We start from the raw sequence: 21,367 nt of genomic DNA, 5'->3' as shown, positions 1-21,367 counted from the left end.
TAACTACTCATGTCTTTAAATATGGAAAACATGGAAGTGTTTGGTGGCTTATAAGTTCATCCCTGTTTGGATCCTAAGGAATGAATGGGTTCAGGCTAAATGCTAACACATTCACAAGGCGCTGTACAAAGATAAAAAATGCACGCATTGAAAAAAAAAATAGGTATGTATTAATTCGTCTAAGTTGAGGTAAAAACATAGTAAAATATTGAAAAACGGTGGTGTTTTCCTTTAAGAGCCAACAATAAACAAAGTACACAAAGTTTACAAGTAAAAATAACAAGAAAAATAAAATAAAGATTTATTATTTATGTTTATAAGATAAAGATTCATTTAAGATAAAAGGTTTAATTTCAGTGTCACTAGTACACTGCAAAAAATGATTTTCAAGAAAAACAATCTTAGTATTTTTGTCTTGTTTTCAGTAAAAAATATCAAAACATTCTTAAATTAAGATGCTTTTTATTGATGAGAAAAATAACCCAAAAAAATAAGTCTAGTTTTGTGACCAAACATATGAAATTTAAGTGATTTTGTGCATAAAACAATCAAAAAAATCTGCCAATGGGGTAAGCTAATTTTTCTTGAATTTAGTGTTTAAGAAATTTTTTCACGATTTTTTTGCTTACCCCATTGGTAGATTTTTTTGCTTGTTTTATGCACAAAATTGCTGAAATTTAATATTCTCTTAATATATTCTAAAAACTAGACTTATTTTCTTGGGTTGTTTTGCTCATCAAGAAAAAGCATCTTAAGAATGTTTAGATATTTTTACTGAAAACAAGACAAAAATACTAAGAATCTTTTTCTTGAAAATCATTTTTTTTTGCAGTGTAGCACCAAGTAGACATGCAAATTCAGTATTAAACAATCCAACTTTTTGCTATGTAGTCTCCCAAACTCACAATCCTGACCAGTCAGGCTGAACAAATTGATTTTAAATTTTTTGTTGCTACTAAAAATGACGTAATGTATTGCCCTAAAAAAATTCACGGAAATATCTTTCAATAAACGGTGTCGTCTTATTTTCGAGCTCTAGACGATTGCATGTCAAACATACTGTGCACCTGCAAAAATGCTGTAGGTGGCGCCAAATACACATAAACAAGTTTACCCGGACTGAAGCAACCTGATAAACTACATTTCTTTACAGTAAGGCAGACGTTAGGCAGCAAATTGGTCCCCTTTGACTTACACTGCAAAAAATGACTTTCTTTCTTAATATTATTTTCTTGTTTTCAGTAGAAATCAACATTTTTAGAAATATCTAAAAATTCTTAAATCAAGATGTATTTTCATGAATATGCAAAATGACCTAAGAAAATAAAGTTTCGTTTTTAGACAAAAAATATACAATTTAAGTGAATTTGTGCTTAAAACAAGCAAAATTATTCGCCAATGGGGTGAGAAAATTTTGCTTAAATTAAGTGTTTAAGAAAAAAGAAAACTTATTTTTAGATTTTTTCTCAACCCATTGGGAGATATTTTTGCTTGTTTTAAGCACAAATTATATATTTTTAGTCTAAAAACTAGACTTATTTTCTTAGGTAATTTTGCTCATAAAGAAAAAGCATTTTCATTTAAGAATTTTTAGATATTTATACTGAAAACAAGACAAAAATACTAAGTAAGAAAGTCATTTCTTTTTGCAGTGTATGAAAAGTATTTTCAAATTAAAGCATTTTCTTTATAAAATACAAAAGTTGGTCTTCAAAAAGCATTTTTCCAAAAGGTACACTTTGAAAAGAGGGGTCGTCTTATAATCAGGGACAATTCAGTATTTTCTCTTTAAATTCATATGTTTGGATCGGCACTTTTTACTGTACATCTAAAATTAATGTAGTTTCTTTAAACTTCACATACGCAGAAGATTATAAACTCACATGGAATAATCTGAAGGACTCGGTTTTTCTTCATGTTGGCAGGTAGATTCCCCGTCCTCATGTTTTCTTTCAGGATACGCATGTTCGTAAGTTTCTGAAAAATCACCAAAATAAGCTCGAAGATCATGATGCAGACAATCACTGATCCCCCAAAAAAGTATCAGCCAATATATCCACTAAAAAATAAAAATAAATTCCATGTGTCTCTCACCTTAAACTCCTCCTCCAGGCCCACGCGGTCAAGCGGTGCAAAGGTGTTGTGAAGTTTTTGCAGGTGACCCTCCAGAGACGACACGTCGAGCTCCGTGTCTCCGTACAGAAAATACTCCAGAAGAGCTTGATAGATGAACGAGTACTGTAACTGTTTATACAAAGTATTATAAATTAACACATTTTTTGTATAGTGGTTGACCGATATGTTTTTTTTTTATGGCAGATATAACACAAATGTAATTACGGTAAATGAGTGACAAAAAAAAAATGGTGAAACTGAATAAACTAATTTAACATAATTTATGATGCATACTATTTATGAACAAATGATTTTAAAGTCCCCCTGTGGTAAAAATCAAGTTTTTATTGTTTTATTGTTTATATGTCTATCTAATGTTTCAAAATGTTTTAAAGGTGCTGTGTAGATTTTAGACGCATCTAGCATTGTTTACAAAAAAAGTAACTTATTTCAGTAGTTTTGGATGCACTACTATGCATACACTGCAAAAATGAACGTCTTACTTAGTATTTTTGTCTTGTTTTCTAATATAAATATCAAAAAATTCCTAAATTGAGATACATTTACTTTTTAAGCAAGTGGCTTAAGATATTAAGTTTTGTTTATTGTAATAAATGATGAAAACAAATATTTTTTTTACTTAAAACAAGTCAAAATATCTGACAGTTCAGTAAGAAAAATTAAGTTAAGTTAAGTTTACTGAGTTAAGTTTACTGAATTAAGTTGAAACTGGAATTAAGTTTATTTTTCTTACTACATTGGCAGATATTTTGACTTGTTTTAAGTAAAAAAACCTCTTGATTTTCATAATTTATAAAAAAACAAGACTCATTCATTTTTTGCAGTATATCTCTTCAATGCAAAAAAAATGACTTTCTTACTTAATATTTTTGTCTTGTTTTCAGTAAAAAAATATCTAAAAAGTTTTAAATTAAGATGAGCAAAATGACCTAGGAAAATAAGTCTAGTTTTTAGACAAAAAATAAACTTTGAGTAAAATTGGTGCTTAAAACAAGCAAAAAAATCTGCCAATGGAATAAGAAAAAAATTCTTGAAAAAAAGTTACTTTTTTTCATAAACATTTAATAATTCAAGAGAAAATTTCTAAATTTTTATGAAAACAATACAAAGTAATACTAAGTAAGAAAGTAATTTTTTGCAGTGTTTCAGTGTAAAGTAGGTAGATAAAATGACAATATACAGGTTGGCAAATGATGCAAAGTTACATTTTTGCACTTCAAGAGCCTTCTGTAAAACTAAAAAGAAGTGATATAAAGTAATATTCATTAATAAATATTCATTAAATTCATGTGACCTCAGGGGAGCCACGCCAGGCATCAGTGGAAAGAAATATAACCTGATTAATTTGTTTCACTCACGTCTGTCTGAACAAGCTGTGATCTCTGCTCTCGTATTTTTGACACGAAACCAAACACGTCCACCTTCTGTTCGGTGTTTATCATGTCAATCATCGCATCAATGACGATAAATGTTCCTGTTCTGCCCACACCCGCACTGACACAGAGAGAGAAAGAGATCATATTAATGTTGATCATATCAATGTTATCTCATAACACAATCAAAAACACATTTTTTATTCCTGTCTAATTTTAATCTGAACACTAGAGGGCAGAAGTGCTCCTCAAAAGGGCCACATGTACCCTCAATAGGGTCTTTTATAGGAGCTGAAGTGGTGGTTTATGGCTGACATTGCATTTGGTTGTTTAGGGCACAAGTAAAGGGCAAAATGTGAAGAATATGACACACAGATTAATGGCAAGACCACAGTCGGGTTATTGTTTCAGAGCTACACACGAAACACAGCTATTGACCTACATACATTCATTTTATATTTCTGACCAATCAGCAGTGAGAAGACCCCATCCTTCACCTAATTCAAATCACATGCTAATCACTCTGAATAATGTATATCATTGTCTGATGAAATCAATTATGCATGCATGACAGACACCTTCAGACTGACGCACGGGGGCTGTGGGGTCTCCAAAATAATGAGGCAGAAATTGTGTAAAATTTGTCCTTTGTCTGAAAGCTTAAGTTCAAATATGTAAGTTATTGTTAGTCTGTGCAAAACTGAGAAGTTTCAAAATGTAGATCAGGAAGTTTTTGTTAAACTGAAAATAAAGCTTTCGTATGCCATAAAATTTGAATGTAGATCTGTATTACAGTACATTTATTTATACCTGATGCATTTTAAATCATATATATTAGGCTGTAGTAAGTTTATTTTTATCATTTATCATCTGAAAGGAAGTGTGAGATGAGTATTTAAAACTTGGTTGCGAATGTTGTGTGGTTACCAGGATGTGAACACAAAGGTGGCAAAGATGGCCCATGGCAATATATAGCTGTAAACGTGTTGCTATGTCCTTGCTAGATGTTTCTGGGTGATTGCATGAGTTTACTTATAGATGCAAGTCAAAAAACTCTTCGCTGTGGTATTTTGGTCCAGAGATGTGGCCAAGAAATTCATCTGAATTATTAGACGCTATTAGGACATGTAAAATGTAATATTAATTTAAGGCTTTTGATCTGTTCAAATTAGTATTTGTTATAGACTATGATTATGTGAACAGAATACAGTTGTCAAACCCGTATATGTAACCTTAATACTGTTGCGTTCCCATGCAGTTTGGTTATTTACATGTGTGACAACCACAATCTATAACCAATCTCCCACCCATACGTTTTCGGGTCTCACGTACGCATTTAAGTAAAAGCAGTGCTGTGTGAACAGAAATGCACTGGACAGTGCACGAAGGTTAATGCGATAATATATTTCCTTCATAGACGCCACAAAGCATATTACAATGCAATACAATACAAGTTTATTTGTACAGCACATTTAAAAACAATTTAAAATTGACCAAAGTGCTTTACAATGGTAAAAGACAGGAAACAAAAGTAGATAAAACAATTTAAAATAAAAATATGAAATAAAATAACAGTAAGAATCAAATGATATTAAAAGGCCAATGAGAAAAGGTACGTTTTCAGGGCGGATTTAAAAATAGAAAGAGTTTGGGCAGCTTTTATGTGGGCCGGGAGACTGTTCCATAACTCTGGACCAATGACCGCAAAGGCGCGGTCACCCCTGTTTTTGAGTCTAGTTCTAGGGGGCGGCAGCATTTTGAACTACTGTAGCTGTAATCGTGATATGCAAGTCTGAGAGGCACCAATGTACAAAGAGTTGCAATAATCAAGACGGGATGATATAAATGCATGCATAACAGTTTCAAGATTCTTATCAGACAAAAAGGGTTTAACTTGATAGAAGGCGCAGTTGATAGAAACAACACTTAACCACAGCACCTATTTGCTTATCAAGTTTAAGGCTGTTATCAAGCAAAAATCCCAAATTTCTAACACAACTGGCTTTATGAGGTAACAGAGTGTCAAGTTCAACATCAGGAGAGCTGTGATCATTCGGACCAGACAAAAGACTTGCTCCCATTAAGACATAAGAAATTACTAGCAAGCCAAAGTTTCAGTTCATCTAAACACTCTAATATAGACTTAAAGGCAAGTTTGTCGTCACGCTTTACAGGCAAATAGATTTGTGTGTCATCAGCATATAAATGAAAATATACTCCATGTCTAGATAAAATAGAACCCAAACGTAACATATAGAGATTGAACAGTAGCGGGCCAAGAATAGATCCCTGTGGGACACCAGAGCTTAACTTTTTAACAGAAGAAGAATGGTGCCCAAGGCAGACCGAGAAACTCCTATTAGATAAATAAGAGCGAAACCACTGGACCACATTACATTACGTATGATATCGTGTGTAGCCCAATAAGTAAAATATATAGAGTATTGCTTTGCATTAATATAAAACCTAAAAAGTGGATAATTAATGCATGTATAATAAAAGGGATAGTCCACCCAAAAATAAAAATAGCTGTTAATTTACCTTTTATTTTCCAGTAGAACAATAAAAAAGTAGTGCTGGGCAAACATTAATCGCGATTAATCGCATACAAAATAAAAGTTTTGCATAATATGTGTGTGTACTGTGTGAAATTATTATGTGTATTTAACCACACACACACATACATATATTAATTTCAGAAATGTTTATATATATATATATATACATTTATACATATATACATAATAATTACACACAGCACACACTCATATATTACGCAAAAAAAACACTTTTATTTTGTATACGATTAATCATGATTAATCTATTTTTTTTTAAGATATTCTGCAGAAACCCCATTTGTGATTCATATAATAAAAATAAAGAGATCTTCCACTTTGAGTGCTCAAAAGTAGATATATTGTGAAGCAAATCAAGCGTTTTTTGCAAGATTTTGAAAGTGATCCACAACATTATTAGCTTTAATGTAGATCCTCTGCCACAATTGCTTTATGCTCAAGCTCTATAAGTAGCGCTGATAGGCTGGTTGGCAAACCAACCTCTTAGTGCCACTTATATAGCAAATATAGGTTTTATATTTTTGCAGATTTTACCGTGAAATACAGTATATACCGTTTCTACTCATTTCGAAAAGAAGATTTTTTGTGATACTGCCTTCCCTACTTGAACCTAAACCTGCTGTTTCAGTTAACGTAAGACAAATCTGATTGTCCAAACATTATATTCGTTTCATACCTGCAGTGCACCACGATAGGTCCAACCAATGAGGGATTCACCTGCTTCACCTTCTTCAGGAACTTGAGCATGCCGATGGGAGAGAACGGCACGCCGAAGTCTGGCCAGCTGGTGAAGTGTAGCTGGGTGACCAGACGGGGCGTCTTGGATCCGTCAGCGCCTTGCTGCAATGGACACAGGACGGATGAGAGTCAGGTCACATGGTAGAAACATAATCACATGAACATGTCATTACCACAGTTATACTTACATACTGCACGCAGAATTTGCGTATCGTGTAGTCCACCAGTACAGTGAAGTCCTCCACAGCAACACGGATATTACCGTATGTCCAGCATCCCTGATCGGGCCAATACTGATAACACTTATCCTACAGATACAGAGAGAGTAAATTTAAACTTTCGTTCTTTCTTTATAATACAAAAATTATGTACATAGTATACGTTTATCAAATACTTTTGCTTTAAATATGCTTAATCCCAGCCGCAGGCCAGTCAGAAAATCGGTTGACAGAATCTGTTAAACGCCACATCCCTTTTTAAAAAAAGTCCACTAAGTGCATAGACGAATAATTAGATGTTGGAGTTTTCCGTTTCCTAATTTTTACGTTTTAAATTCTGACTCGCATCATTTCTTCTTGTCCAAAGAAGAGGATTTAAAGTTTTTGTCAAAGCATGCATGCACTAATGACTAAAACATGACTAATGACTAAAATGACTAAATGATTAAAATGACTAAAATGAAATGACTAAAGTGATTTTTCAGGTACTGTTTCAGATTAGTAAAATTTGTATATATAAGCACTTCTTGTATTATTGTCCCACCCATGAAAACCGCTTAAATGTTTCCTAATTCTTGTAAATCGCCTTGGATTAAAGCGTCTGCTAAATGCCTAAATGTAAATGTAAAGTGACATTTGTGAAAATAATGCATTTCAATTGCTGATAAGAGCACAATAAAAAAATGCTTCTTTAAAAGAAAACATGTCAGACGCACTTAGGGTTTTGCATATGTACTTTTCACTTATCAATACTCCTTGAATCATCATATAATGAATTTTTTGCAAAAAAGTGAAAAAAAAAAAACCCTTCAAGATCTGACCATTATAAAATCACAAGGTCAAATCTGTGCTGTAGATAAACACATGATCTTCCAATGTAGCTCTTTTTGAGTAGTAAAGGTGACTTATAAGACATCAAGATGCTAATGTGAGATGTTAATACAGCTTGTTTGTCATTCAGCATTATCCAGCCGATGGCCGATGGCATGAGGATAAATCTCTCGTAATGAGAGTCTGGTAGAGGTGTTAGTGAGACCAGCAGGGGGTGCTCACCCTGTGGTCTGTGTGGGTCCTAATGCCCCAGTATAGTGACGGGGACACTATACTGTCAAAAAAAGCACCGTCCTTCGGATGAGACGTTAAACCGAGGTCCTGACTCTCTGTGGTCATTAAAAATCCCAGGATGTCCTTCGAAAAAGAGTAGGGGTGTGCCCCGGCATCCTGGCCAAACTTGCCCATTGGCCTACTAATCATCCCTCATACTAATTGGCTATATCACCCGGTCTCCTCTCCACTAATAAGCTGGTGTGTGGTGAGCGTTCTGGCGCAATATGGCTGCCGTCGCATCATCCAGGTGGATGCTGCACATTGGTGGTGGTTGAGGAGATTCCCCCATTCATATGTAAAGCGCTTTGAGCACTGGAAAAGCGCTATATAAATGTAACTAATTATTATTATTTATTATTTGCCCACTAATTATGTTAAAGCCAAAGCGCTTTATCAGTCATTATTAAAACCATTGATTTTGAGTCCTATCCAAAGCTGACTTTAATCTTCTCTCTGTCCTGTGTCTTATTGATTTGTCATTGAGCCTCTAAAGACACTCGCAGACGTGATGGAGAGTCGTGTTGGCGCTTTGAGCATGTTACCAGACCAGGAAACATGCTATGGAGAAATGTAGACACTTACGAGACATTACTGCTTATAGAAAGACATTATCGTAAAATCATAGTAAACAGGCTATTGAAATGCTAACATACTATATCAGTGGTCGGCACATATGTTATCAGTAACGGGACAAAAAAAAATTAGCCAGTAGATGGTAGACCACAACATAGTCATTTGCAAATGACTTTATTTATATTTTTATAAATTCCTTTTATCTGTTTATTGGCGCTAATCATCTTTATGTAAATGCATTTATTGGTAGTGATGGGCAATTTCGAAACACTGATTCATGAAGACTCAAAACATTTACAAATCTGTTTCAAATCAATGGGTCGGAGGGTGTTTTTAAACTGGCCAAGTGATGTGATTTTAGGTAATGAGGCTTTATTACTTTTTCATAACTTTTTCGATTTTTTTTTAAAAATCCTATGGTTCACCACTAGGGGGAGTTGATCAAAAATTGAACTAATTCGAACGATATCTTATGGCGCTTTTCCTTTGCGCAGTACGCACGGTTTGATGCGGGTCAGCTCACCTCACTTTGGCTTGGTTAGCTTTTCCATCGAGTTTAGTATCACTTCGGAGTGGGAGGGATTATAGGCTCATAACGACTCATAATGATTTTAGATTGATAAGGACTTCCTACTGACCAAATGCCGTAATACAGGCACAAGCTGTGCATAAAACAAAGAATTGCAGCCTTGCGATTCAGAATCGATTTCAGAAAGGCATTTTTAATGAGGACCGCGATTGAATTGTGATTGAATCGTTACATCCCTAGTCATCTCCGTTTTGGTTCTTGCAGCGCCGTGTAAAGCCGAACACAGCTTTGTGAGTAAACTGTTGTTGTCATGACAGATCTATTTCAGATCCAGCCGCTATAAAAATAATCTAGATATTATTGCTGACAGGCCTGTTGCCGACCCCTGTACTATAAAAATTAGTTTATATGTCACCACTGTTTTATAAAAAAATGAATAATAACCTTTACCCATGTAAAATCACTGTAATGGTAGCTGTTGGCATATAAACAGCAGTGCTGCTTTCATGCGTTTTGTTTATAGGGAACCTGCTGTCTAAGTTATCACTAATTCAAGGAAATACATCCAAAACACAAAAAAGGGACACAAACCTCTTTTCTTTCTTTCAGATTCGTTAGCATGACAATAGTGGCTGATTTCTGTTCCCATATCATCCTCCAGAAATCTGCCACCGTGTCCTGTTTCGGCCCTAAAACAAACAAACCAAAAATTAAATCCCAGAGACACTCAGTCTTATTTCATCTGATTACACCTTCATCCATAATCTCATTCAAGATAAAGCTTAATCATTCAATTTTAAAATGATGATGCGCTCACCTTGTGCTGCGATAAATTTATTTTTATCTTTATAACCCTGAAAAGAAAAAAGCTGTCGATTATGATCGTGTTATAATATTCTCTTTATGAACAAATCTAATTTGATTCTAATACAATTTTTAATTTCATAAACTCAGAAGTTTGGTCATCACCAGGCTTTATATTTAGAATTGTACTTTATAAAAATGAACTAAAACTTAATATGTATTATATAATTTGCAAAACTTACATCAATATATGATGCATTAACATAATCTGAACATGAAACTCCATCGATGGTTGTTAGAATCACTCGGGAATGATCATCTGGATAATGGGAATACAAAAACATGTTCATTTTATATAACAAACACGCAAATCAGACAATTTAACTGGGTTTCAATAACAATGTAAAGCACGAGTAAAAAATATATGTGTGAAAATATATGCAAAAATAACTTCAAAATAGAGAAATGACACTGATGTGGCTCTTAGACAGAAGGAACTGAGAGTGATAAAAGTTGAATTTAGAGTAGTGGAGGCTGGCGCGTGAGGCTGTCCGTAGTACTGTGATGAAACTTTCGGTTTGATATCTAAGTAAAACATATGACCCACACACAACCTACAGGTTTCTCAAGGGCCACTGAGATACCAACCAAAGAGCTAAAGCCAACACTGAGATACAAACTGATATAATGTCAGAGTAGATGCCAATACAGTTAATGCAGCCACATATCAGCCAGGAGAGAACAGCAGTCCATATATATGACCACTTGATATATAAATGTTTTCACCATAAAATCACCAGAAATGCTCATTGCAATCCAATGTGTGTTAACTTACATGGTAAGATGTTTGGATATCTGTTTTTCTCCTTGTTTTCCTCTTTATTTGCCTCTTCACATGTTCCTTGTGTTGAGCCTCCGGGTAATGACTGTCAACAGCACAAAATAAACATCACCAAATCAACATATGATATTGTGCATAGTGTGTTTAATGTGTATAATGTACAGTATATCATGTTTAATGTGTATATAGTGTGTTTAATGTGTATAATGTACAGTATATCATGTTTAATGTGTATATAGTGTGTTTAATGTGTATAATGTATATCATGTTTAATGTGTATATAGCATGTTTAATGTGTATAATGTACAGTATATCATGTTTAATGTGTATATAGTGTGTTTAATGTGTATAATGTATATCATGTTTAATGTGTATATAGTGTGTTTAATGTGTATAATGTATATCATGTTTAATGTGTATAATGTATTTCATGTTTAATGTGTATATAGTGTGTTTAATGTGTATAATGTATATCATGTTTAATGTGTATAATGTATTTCATGTTTAATGTGTATATAGTGTGTTTAATGTGTATAATGTATATCATGTTTAATGTGTATATAGTGTGTTTAATGTGTATAATGTACAGTATATCATGTTTAATGTGTATATAGTGTGTTTAATGTGTATAATGTACAGTATATCATGTTTAATGTGTATATAGTGTGTTTAATGTGTATAATGTATATCATGTTTAATGTGTATATAGCGTGTTTAATGTGTATAATGTATATCATGTTTAATGTGTATATAGTGTGTTTAATGTGTATAATGTATATCATGTTTAATGTGTATAATGTATTTCATGTTTAATGTGTATATAGTGTGTTTAATGTGTATAATGTATATCATGTTTAATGTGTATATAGTGTGTTTAATGTGTATAATGTACAGTATATCATGTTTAATGTGTATATAGTGTGTTTAATGTGTATAATGTACAGTATATCATGTTTAATGTGTATATAGTGTGTTTAATGTGTATAATGTATATCATGTTTAATGTGTATATAGCGTGTTTAATGTGTATAATGTATATCATGTTTAATGTGTATATAGTGTGTTTAATGTGTATAATGTATATCATGTTTAATGTGTATATAGTGTGTTTAATGTGTATAATGTATATCATGTTTAATGTGTATATAGTGTGTTTAATGTGTATAATGTATATCATGTTTAATGTGTATAATGTATTTCATGTTTAATGTGTATATAGTGTGTTTAATGTGTATAATGTATATCATGTTTAATGTGTATATAGTGTGTTTAATGTGTATAATGTACAGTATATCATGTTTAATGTGTATATAGTGTGTTTAATGTGTATAATGTACAGTATATCATGTTTAATGTGTATATAGTGTGTTTAATGTGTATAATGTATATCATGTTTAATGTGTATATAGTGTGTTTAATGTGTATAATGTATATCATGTTTAATGTGTATATAGTGTGTTTAATGTGTATAATGTATATCATGTTTAATGTGTATATAGTGTGTTTAATGTGTATAATGTACAGTATATCATGTTTAATGTGTATATAGTGTGTTTAATGTGTATAATGTATATCATGTTTAATGTGTATATAGTGTGTTTAATGTGTATAATGTACAGTATATCATGTTTAATGTGTATATAGTGTGTTTAATGTGTATAATGTATATCATGTTTAATGTGTATATAGTGTGTTTAATGTGTATAATGTACAGTATATCATGTTTAATGTGTATATAGTGTGTTTAATGTGTATATAGTGTGTTTAATGTGTAAAATGTATATCATGTTAAATGTGTATGCGTTTAATGTGTATCATACATATCATGTAAAATGTGTATACAATGTGTTTAATGTGTATAATGTATATCATGTTTAATGTGTAGTGTGAATTATTAGTGTATATAGTGTGGAATTATTATTAGTATATAGTGTGCTTAATGTGTACAATGCACAGTTTAGTATATTTAATGGGTATGAAGTGTGTTTTGTGTGTATAATGTATAGCACGCTTAATGTGTATATAGTGTATTTAATGTGTATAATGTAGAGTATATTATATTTAATGTGTATGTAGTGCAGGGCACTTTGCAGTTCGGGTGGCCCGCCTAAGCTGGGAAACCCTACACCCTTAGCTAGTTGTCAAAAAAAAATAAAAAATTAGCTGCACAAAAGGCTGTCAAGAGCATCTCTGAGAATAGCGCGGACGCGATTTACACCGCGAGCATGCACGCACGCCACACGGTCGAAATTAGATAAAGAACGTGGTCCGTCATGTCTGGAGGAAAGCCAGTTGATAAAACACGTGTCCGTGAGAACTGTAAGTGGACTTATGTTTTGGGGTTATTTAAGCCTGTTATTGTATTAGTCTATAGTTCTTGCAAATTTATATTAAGTAAGCTGGTGATTTTGTTGTTTGAGCAACCTGCTAGCTAGGTTTCACGTGCCTGTTGATTTGATATAATTGTTGAGTGCTCTTGCTCACATTATTTACATGCTACAGTAGTTACACTCCTTTAAGATAATGTAATTAATAGTGGGAAATAATCAGTTTTTACAATCTTCACGCTATCTATCATCGTTCGCCAGACGTTCTACAACATCTGCTTTAATTTGTGTTTATTAACCCTTTAGTTTTACTTAATCACGCAGCTATTCCTGTTAGAGGTAAAAACATTTAATTCATTAATAATCTGTTCCCTTTCAGTCGGTCACTACGACGTCACGTCATGACCGACGAATTGGGAACTCGCTTAGAGAGACCAATCTGCTTCGTATACTACTAAAACGCCAATGAACTTGGCATTGAGATATTTGCATAATGCTGGCGCCGCCCCGCCAGGTGCCTTTATAAGCAGCAGGTGCAAATAGGGAAATTAGCTTTTTCGCTTCGAAAGCCGGCTTTATCTGCTACTGAGAAGCTACTTTACTCTGTTGGGATTTGATTGCTGAAGTTGGTTGAACTAGCAGTATCAAAGCGGACGCTTCGCTTATTCCACGGCTCTACATCTGTTTATTGTTTTGAGTTTAGTGTGTGCGTTGCCTTCCTGTGCGCTCATCAACTAAGCATCTGAGTGAATTTCCCTAAAAGAGTGATACGAGAGAGCTTTGTGCCTTGTTAAAGGCAGCCACTCTCTCGTATATGCGGAGATCAGCGTCCTTTTCAGGATAGCTTTTCGCCCGTGCGATCTTGGATGCGAGAAGTATAAGGGTTCCAGTGACGGTCACGAGCGCTGTCTTCGTGCTCAGGCATCGAGCACTCCGGGGCTGCGTTCGTGGAGAGTTTCTGTTCTCTCTGTGAGAGCATAACCCTCTTGGATTGCAGAGACGACGGTCGTTTCTACGGGAACGCTGTCCGCGCCTTTGCAGTGCTGACGCCGCCATGGTGCGGCTGTCAAGCGCTCGCAGGGCGCAGCTTCGCGTCACTACGCTGAGTAGGACGGAGGATGCGTCCTCCACCTACCGGCCTTCTCATCCTCAGCCGGTTGAGGCTCCGGTGGAGACTGCAGAGTCGTGTTCTACGATGTCTGCCGAATCCATTGGACCTCCTTCTGGTCCCGTCACTTCTGCAGCATCAGAGGGGTGTCCATTTTTCCTCCGAGGCAGAGTCGTTCCGGAGATGGCGGCCGTGCCCGCGAGCGGCGGAGACGGTAGAGTTGGAAAGGTTAACCCCTCTCCGCCCGAACCGTCCCGCCCACATGATTGGTACTTCGGAGCTGCTCGGGCCTCTCGGTCCTCTCCTCCTGTGCCTTTCTTTCCCGACGGCACGAAGAGCTGACGTGATTTGCGGCCGTCCGGCCGTTCAGCTTCACCCCTCACCTCCCTCACCAACGGAGCCGCTAAGGGCGGGGACCCCTTCAGTGGAGCGGGATGCGTTCCTGGAGGGACCACCCAACCCTTCCCTCCCGTGTTTGTAGACAGTCGTCCGGTTACGGACGCTGCCCATCAGGCATGCCGGAGAGGCGGCTTCGGCCCTGCACACAATAACGTTGCTGCAGGCTCACAAGGATTTACGAGGGAGCCCGCGACCTTCAGTCGTGCGATGTCCACCACAGTGGTTCAAGATCGCCACCTTTGGCTGTGTCTGGCTGACATGACGGACGCAGACGAGAACAACTTGAATGCTCCTGTCTCACAGACCGGCCTCTTCGGCGAGCCAGGGGAGTCGTACAGCTCCGCTGCGCAGACTGAGGCGATCTCCTAGGTCATGCCCCGGCGGAAGAGAGCTGCCCTTGGTCCACCACGCCGGCTCCTCAGTCTGCCTCTCGCCGTCGGCGTCCTGCGGCGACCACCTCCGTTCCCCTCCTCGGACCCCATTTCGGCAGCGCAGGGGAACCGGTCGTCAGCAGCTCGCCCCACCCGCTTAGCCGCTTCCCGTGAAATTCGGAAGTTTAAGTGGCCAGTGAAGGGCGACCCGGATTGGCAGAGGATCACTCTTCAGGAGATGGAGCTCCTTCCCCCGATAGAGGGTCGGGTGGAAAATCCTTGGTTTGCATATGTTCCACCGGCTGTTCGGCCGGTACCCACTTAACCACACATAAGAGTGCATTCCTCTTCCCTCTCTAGGTCTCCGGAGGATCGAGAGAGCCGTGAGCGGGTACACACCAGCTCCCCTACCTCTCCTCTATCGCCAGCGGGTGACCTGAGGAGTCCGAGCTCTCCGCTGAGGAGACCGGACCACCAGCACCCTCATCGGAGTCTGCGCTCTCCGTAGAGGAGACCAGACGACCGTTACCCTCAGCGGGCTCAGGTCAGTGTCACACACACATACTGTAGATGTTTATGCTGTCACAGCAGACGCACCGGCAGTCCCACCTGTCTCGCTTCGCTGCCCCACCGCGGGTACTTCGGTAGTGTCGTTATTTCTCCTCGTACGGTGCCTGGGTGCTTGGCTTCAGTTCCCAGCCCGTTCGTTGGGTTTTACGCACGATCCGCCTCGGTTACGAATCCGGCACACCCCAAAATTCGGGCTTTCGTTTCACTGTAGTGAAAGCGTCCGATGCACATGTACTGCGTGCAAAAATCGATATCCTGTTGGCGAGGGATGTTCGAGCCGGTCCCTCTTACCGAGATGATGATGATAGGGTTTTTCCAGCCTTTATCTCATAGTACCCAAAATACGCGGCGGGTTACGATCGATTTGATTTACGCCCGGCTCTACGAAGGTGTTCTTTTTGGATGATAACGCCGAGGCTCGTATTTCAATATTCAGATCGGTTTGCAGCCTTAGACCTGTAAGACATGTACTTATGTGTCCATCTCCCCTCGCTTTAGACCGTTTTTTCGCTCTGCGTCGTGGGGTGGGCATATTAATACTAAGTACACCATTCGAGGTGTCTCTCTCTCTCTCCGTGTCTCCATGTGTAGTCACGGCATTAAAATGTCAGAGAGAGAGCGTTGTTCGCATTCTGCTTTTTTCTACGTCGACTTATAATAGCCCGTTCTTGGCAGACGTGCGCGAACACAGAGAGTTAATGCTTCGGCATCTCGCTCGTTTAAGTCTTCAGGTCGACTGGGAAAGAGCAACTTTGCCCCGTGCAGAGGATCCTTTTTCTCAGTATGGAAAAAAGACTCGATCGACTAATTGGCGTGTTTAATAAGAGCGCGCAACCAGTCAGTTCTGACTTGCCTCGGTTTAATTCGAGGGAAGTATGCGGTCCCTCTGAAGCAATTTCAGAAGCTCCTGGACATATGACAGCATGCTGCGGCTGTGACGCCGCCCGAGCTGCTTCATATGAGACCGCTTCAGCATTGGCTTACGATCGAGTCTCGAGGAGAGCGTGGCACACCGACATACACCGTGTAAACATTGCACCTGCGTGTCATTTAAATTTTTCCCTGTGGTAGACCCGGCATTTCCGATAGAAGATATGCCCCTGAGGGGTCTCCTGGCATTCTGTATATTGCAATGCCCTCAGCACGGGATGATCAGCCACGTATGACGGGCTTGCAGTCTCAGGGGTGTGCATAGCACCCCAACTGCCGCGAGCGGTGCGCTGTATATCTGGGACTTGTACGCTCCGCTATGGAGATGCGAGGGAAGGATGTATTAGCCGACACCAATAACATTGCGACTGTTGCGTTATTTACCGTTAAGGCGGTTTTGCGCTCTCGTCACCTGTCGCATCTCGCTCGTCATCTCCTCCTTTGGAGTCAGAAGCATCTGAGGTCCCTTCTTGCCATTTACATCCCGGGTTCGCTCAATACAGCGGCAGACGCGCTTCCCGAGCTGCGCCCCCGGCGAATGGCGACTCCACCTCCAGACGGTCCAGCTAATTTGGAAGAAGTTCGGTTGTGCGTAGATAGATCTGTTTGCGTCGCCGGACGATACCCACTGTCGCCTATTTTATTCACTAACCGAGGGCAGCCTCGGCGTGGATGCGTTGGCACACAGCTGGCCGCGGGGGGTGTGTAAATACGCATTCCTTCCAGTGAGCTTTATTGCGCAGACACTGTGCAAAGTCAGGCAGGACGAGGAGAGCCTTTTATTAGTCGCCCCGTACTGGATTGGTTTTCAGAGTTAATGCTCCTCGCGACAGCCCCTCCCTGACGATTTCCCCTGAGGAAAGACTTTCTTTCTCAAGGAAGGGGCACATTATGGCACCCGCGCCCCGACCTGTGGGATTTCCATGTATGGTCGTTGAGCGCGCGCAAGGTTTAGGTGATTTATCGCAAGTGGTATCTAACACCATCGACGCGGTTCGAGCACCGTCCACAAGACGGGCTTACGCGCTTAAAGAAACCTTTTCGTCACCCGGTGCTCTTCGCAACGCGAGGACCCCAGAGAATGCCCATTAACATTGTGCTTTTATATCTTTAACATAGGTTAGATGGTAGGCTGTCCCTCCGCCATTAAAGTTGATATCGCCGCTATTTCTGCTCATCACTCTCTTATCAACGGCAGATCAGTTGGCCAGCATGATTTAATTATTACATTTTAAGAGGCGCTCGCAGGCTAAACCCCTCGCGCCCTCCCTCTTTCCTCCTGAGACCTGTCCATGGTGCTGAAGCCTTCAGGTCTCCCTTTTGAGCCTTTGCAGTTCTACGAGTCTGATGTTTTTATCAATGAAAACTCTGACCCTGATAGCATTGGCCTCCATGAAGAGAGTAGGGGATTTACATGCATTCTCTGTTGACGATTCGTGCTTTTAGTTTGGTTCTGCTGTCTCACTGAGACCCAGACCAGGCTACGTGCCCAAAGTTCCCACCACTCCCTTCAGAGATAAGGTGGTGAGCTTGCAAGCGCTGCCCCCGGAGGACGCAGACCCAACCATGGCTTTGTTGTGCCCCGTACGCGCACTGCAACTCTACGTGGATCGCACGCAAAGCCTCAGGACCTCAGACCAGCTCTTTGTTTGTTATGGTGGCCAGCAGAAAGGGAAAGCTGTCACTAAGCAGAGGATGTCTCATTGGATAGTTGATACTATCGCCCTGACTTATAATCTTCAGGGTATTCCTTGCCCCTTTAATTTGAGAGCGCACTCCACACGGAGTGTTGCCTCATCTTGGGCTTTAGCTCGTGGTTCCTCGCTAACAGACATCTGTAGAGCTGCTGGTTGGGCGACACCTAATACGTTCACTAGATTTTACAGTGTTCGTATCGAGCCTGTATCCTCTCGTGTTCTTTCCTCACCAGGGGGAGCACGGAGAGCAGTCTCGCAGGTCGGCTTGCAGCCTCCAACTGATGCTTCATACAGATGTGGCCTTTAAAAATGCGCGTTTCTGAGAGCAGAATGCCGCGGAGACTTCCGAAATTCTGCGAGATCCCGCAGAAGGGGAGTTCGGTGGGGGACGCAGGAAATATAAAAACCTGTAGAGGGCAGGCGTGTTTCATGTAGGCCATACTGACGACAATGTGTGTGCTCGACTTCATGCTTAGCGTATACTGTATGATATTGAAGTAACATGACACGGATTATCAATGTTTAGGCGATAGACTTTGATGTCATACAAATGCATGCTTTTTGGCAAACATTTTGTTGGCGAAGTTTTCTTTTGCCAGTTACATAAACAGTCACATATTCTTCATAAAAATCCGACTCTAACGCGCATCATTTGTCTTATTTTTTCCGTGTACTTACAGTAGAAGAGACGTGATGTATGATAATCGAGTCTTATAACAAAATAATTCGCGAAGACCTTTGAAGAGACCGAGCGCATTTACGCAATATCATTAACTAGTTTATCTAATTTTACATTTAGTTCATTTTTGCATCTGAACGTTTTAATAGCTTTAACATGGTTGTGTTGCACTTTTCTGCATTACTGAACAGTAGGCTACTTTTTATATTATCATGTTTCCCTTTACATGGTATGAAACACGATAAAAAGTATGCAATGGTGTTTAATACATTTCACTGAGAATTTGTATAATATGTTATACTTTTGTACTAAGGAAATAAAATCATATTGTGAGTGTAAATATTCATAAATTGGAGGAGTTTCTGAGGTGTTTGTCATCGGCAAAATGTGCAGTTTCTTTGTTGCTGATTAAAAACCGTTGGCTATGTGATTGTTTAAAATTGACATTTTTTCTACTTATTATTAATTTATTTTTTGCCTACATTTACTCAAATAATATCAATGTGAAAATATAAGTAATTCATACTTCAAGTTTGGCGTAAAACTTACACATTTTTGATGTCAAATAGAAATAATAATAATTTGAAATATGCAATTATTACAGTTTAAAAAACTTAAATATATTACTCTGACCTTTTTAAATATATTGACTAAAATAATCTGTAAATGTAATACTTATATTATTAAGGCGTATACATCAAATAATATATGTACATTTTACACAAAATATCTGTTCTATTTTAAGTAATTTATTTTCCAACTAAAAAAATCGCATAACTGCATTAAGAGATTTTATTAAGTTACTTTAATCATTTATTTTAGAGATATTTACAAAGCCACTGAATCATTTTTAACACTGTGTACATTATGACCTTACGGTAGACTATTATTAAATGCATATAAATAAAAATATGTAAAACTAAATAAAACATTTATCATACACGGACTGTATGTAAGCATACGTTTTCTTGTTCGGTGCACGTGGGTTTAAATGCCGTTTTTCTAAAGAAGAATTTTAAAACTTTATTGGTGGTAGTTGAGAAGAATTCCTTTTTCCATTTCTAAATCATTTTGAGCGCAATATAAATATATCATATTTTTATTCTTATTATATAAGAATACGCAATTTTTACAACATTTTTAACATATGGAAAATATACGTTAAGCATGTTGTGTGAATTTCCTAATTACAAGCTTTTGATGAAATTTCACCAAAACTAAACGTGCATAAAAACATAAAAAAGTAATTTAAATAAGCGAAAAATCTTTTTTATGAGCTCAAAATGTTGAATATAATGTGCTATTGCTGAAAATTGCCCATCTCTAAAGGAGAATATTCATCTTTAAAGTTGAAGAAACAAAAAAGTACTGACAAGCATTCTCAAATATAGCCTATATATTCTGCAAGCACTCAGTTGAGAAGAATTCCTTTTTCCATTTCTAAATCATTTTGAGCGCAATATAAATGTATCATATTGTTATTCTTATTATATAAGAATACGCAATTTTTACAACATTTTTAACATATAGAAAATATACGTTAAGCGTGTTGTGTGTATTTCCTAATTATAAGCTTTTGATGAAATTGCACCAAAACTAAACGTGCATAAAAACATAAAAAAAATCATTTAAATAAGCGAAAAATCTTTTTTATGAGCTCAAAATGTTGAATATAATGTGCTATTGCTGAAAATTGCCCATCTCTAAAGAAGAATATTCATCTTTAAAGTTAAAGAAACAAAAAAGTACTGATAAGCATTCTCAAACATATATATTCTGCAAGCACTCATTTATCCATAATGATGTAATTTATTTTTTAATAACATATTGTCGCTGTCGGGCAAAGATACTCTCTGGACACCAAGACCATGTCTATGGGTTCAAGAATAACAAAATATTGGCCATTTGAAACTCGAAAGTCATCACTTTATTTTGTCCCATTGTTTTCCATTTTGCGGGTGATAAAACTCCTGTGCACGTCGTTCAAATTCATTGACATTTTGTTCACTTGTAGTTTAGCAAGTAGCCTATGTATAATACAATTTCAATAATGTTTTTACACTGCACATCGTCTGAGGAAATCCGAAGTTGCGTCGAGGGGAACCGACAGCCGCGACATCAGAGATTGTCACGTACCTACAGAAGGGTACCTGCAGCGATATCATTCTGGCTTGGTGGGATGTCAGCCAGCGAGAGTCCTCTGATTCTGACCTTGTTCTTTTACTCCTCAGAGTCTAAAACCAGGAGGGCATATTAAGTAGGCCCTATTCATTGTATTTTCATTTTAACAGAGCAGCTATGGTTGCGCGTTTCACACACCTCTCCAAACCACGTTGTTAACACTATGCTTGTTCGACTTCATGCGGCGCCACAAGAACCGACAGCCGGATG

General features: G+C 37.7%; 1 protein-coding gene across 5 annotated transcripts in view; it reads right to left on the bottom strand.

Moving 5' to 3' along the window:
- Nucleotides 1–21,367, bottom strand: part of ptprea (protein tyrosine phosphatase receptor type Ea) — a 112,139-nt gene that overhangs the window by 6,622 nt on the left and 84,150 nt on the right. For all 5 annotated transcript variants that reach the window (XM_065262466.2, XM_065262467.2, XM_073815009.1 and 2 more), the window contains 9 exons: nt 10,890–10,980; nt 10,297–10,373; nt 10,068–10,104; nt 9,842–9,939; nt 7,012–7,131; nt 6,762–6,925; nt 3,495–3,630; nt 2,095–2,244; nt 1,884–1,977 (listed from right to left, as the gene is read on the bottom strand). In XM_065262466.2, coding sequence (XP_065118538.2) covers nt 1,884–1,977; nt 2,095–2,244; nt 3,495–3,630; nt 6,762–6,925; nt 7,012–7,131; nt 9,842–9,939; nt 10,068–10,104; nt 10,297–10,373; nt 10,890–10,980 — 967 coding nt within the window. The remainder of the gene's footprint in view (nt 1–1,883; nt 1,978–2,094; nt 2,245–3,494; nt 3,631–6,761; nt 6,926–7,011; nt 7,132–9,841; nt 9,940–10,067; nt 10,105–10,296; nt 10,374–10,889; nt 10,981–21,367) is intronic.

Source organism: Paramisgurnus dabryanus, chromosome 1 (assembly GCF_030506205.2).
Source record: "Paramisgurnus dabryanus chromosome 1, PD_genome_1.1, whole genome shotgun sequence".
Classification (NCBI taxonomy): Eukaryota; Metazoa; Chordata; class Actinopteri; order Cypriniformes; family Cobitidae; genus Paramisgurnus; species Paramisgurnus dabryanus.
This window is presented reverse-complemented; position numbering and strand designations above follow the sequence as displayed.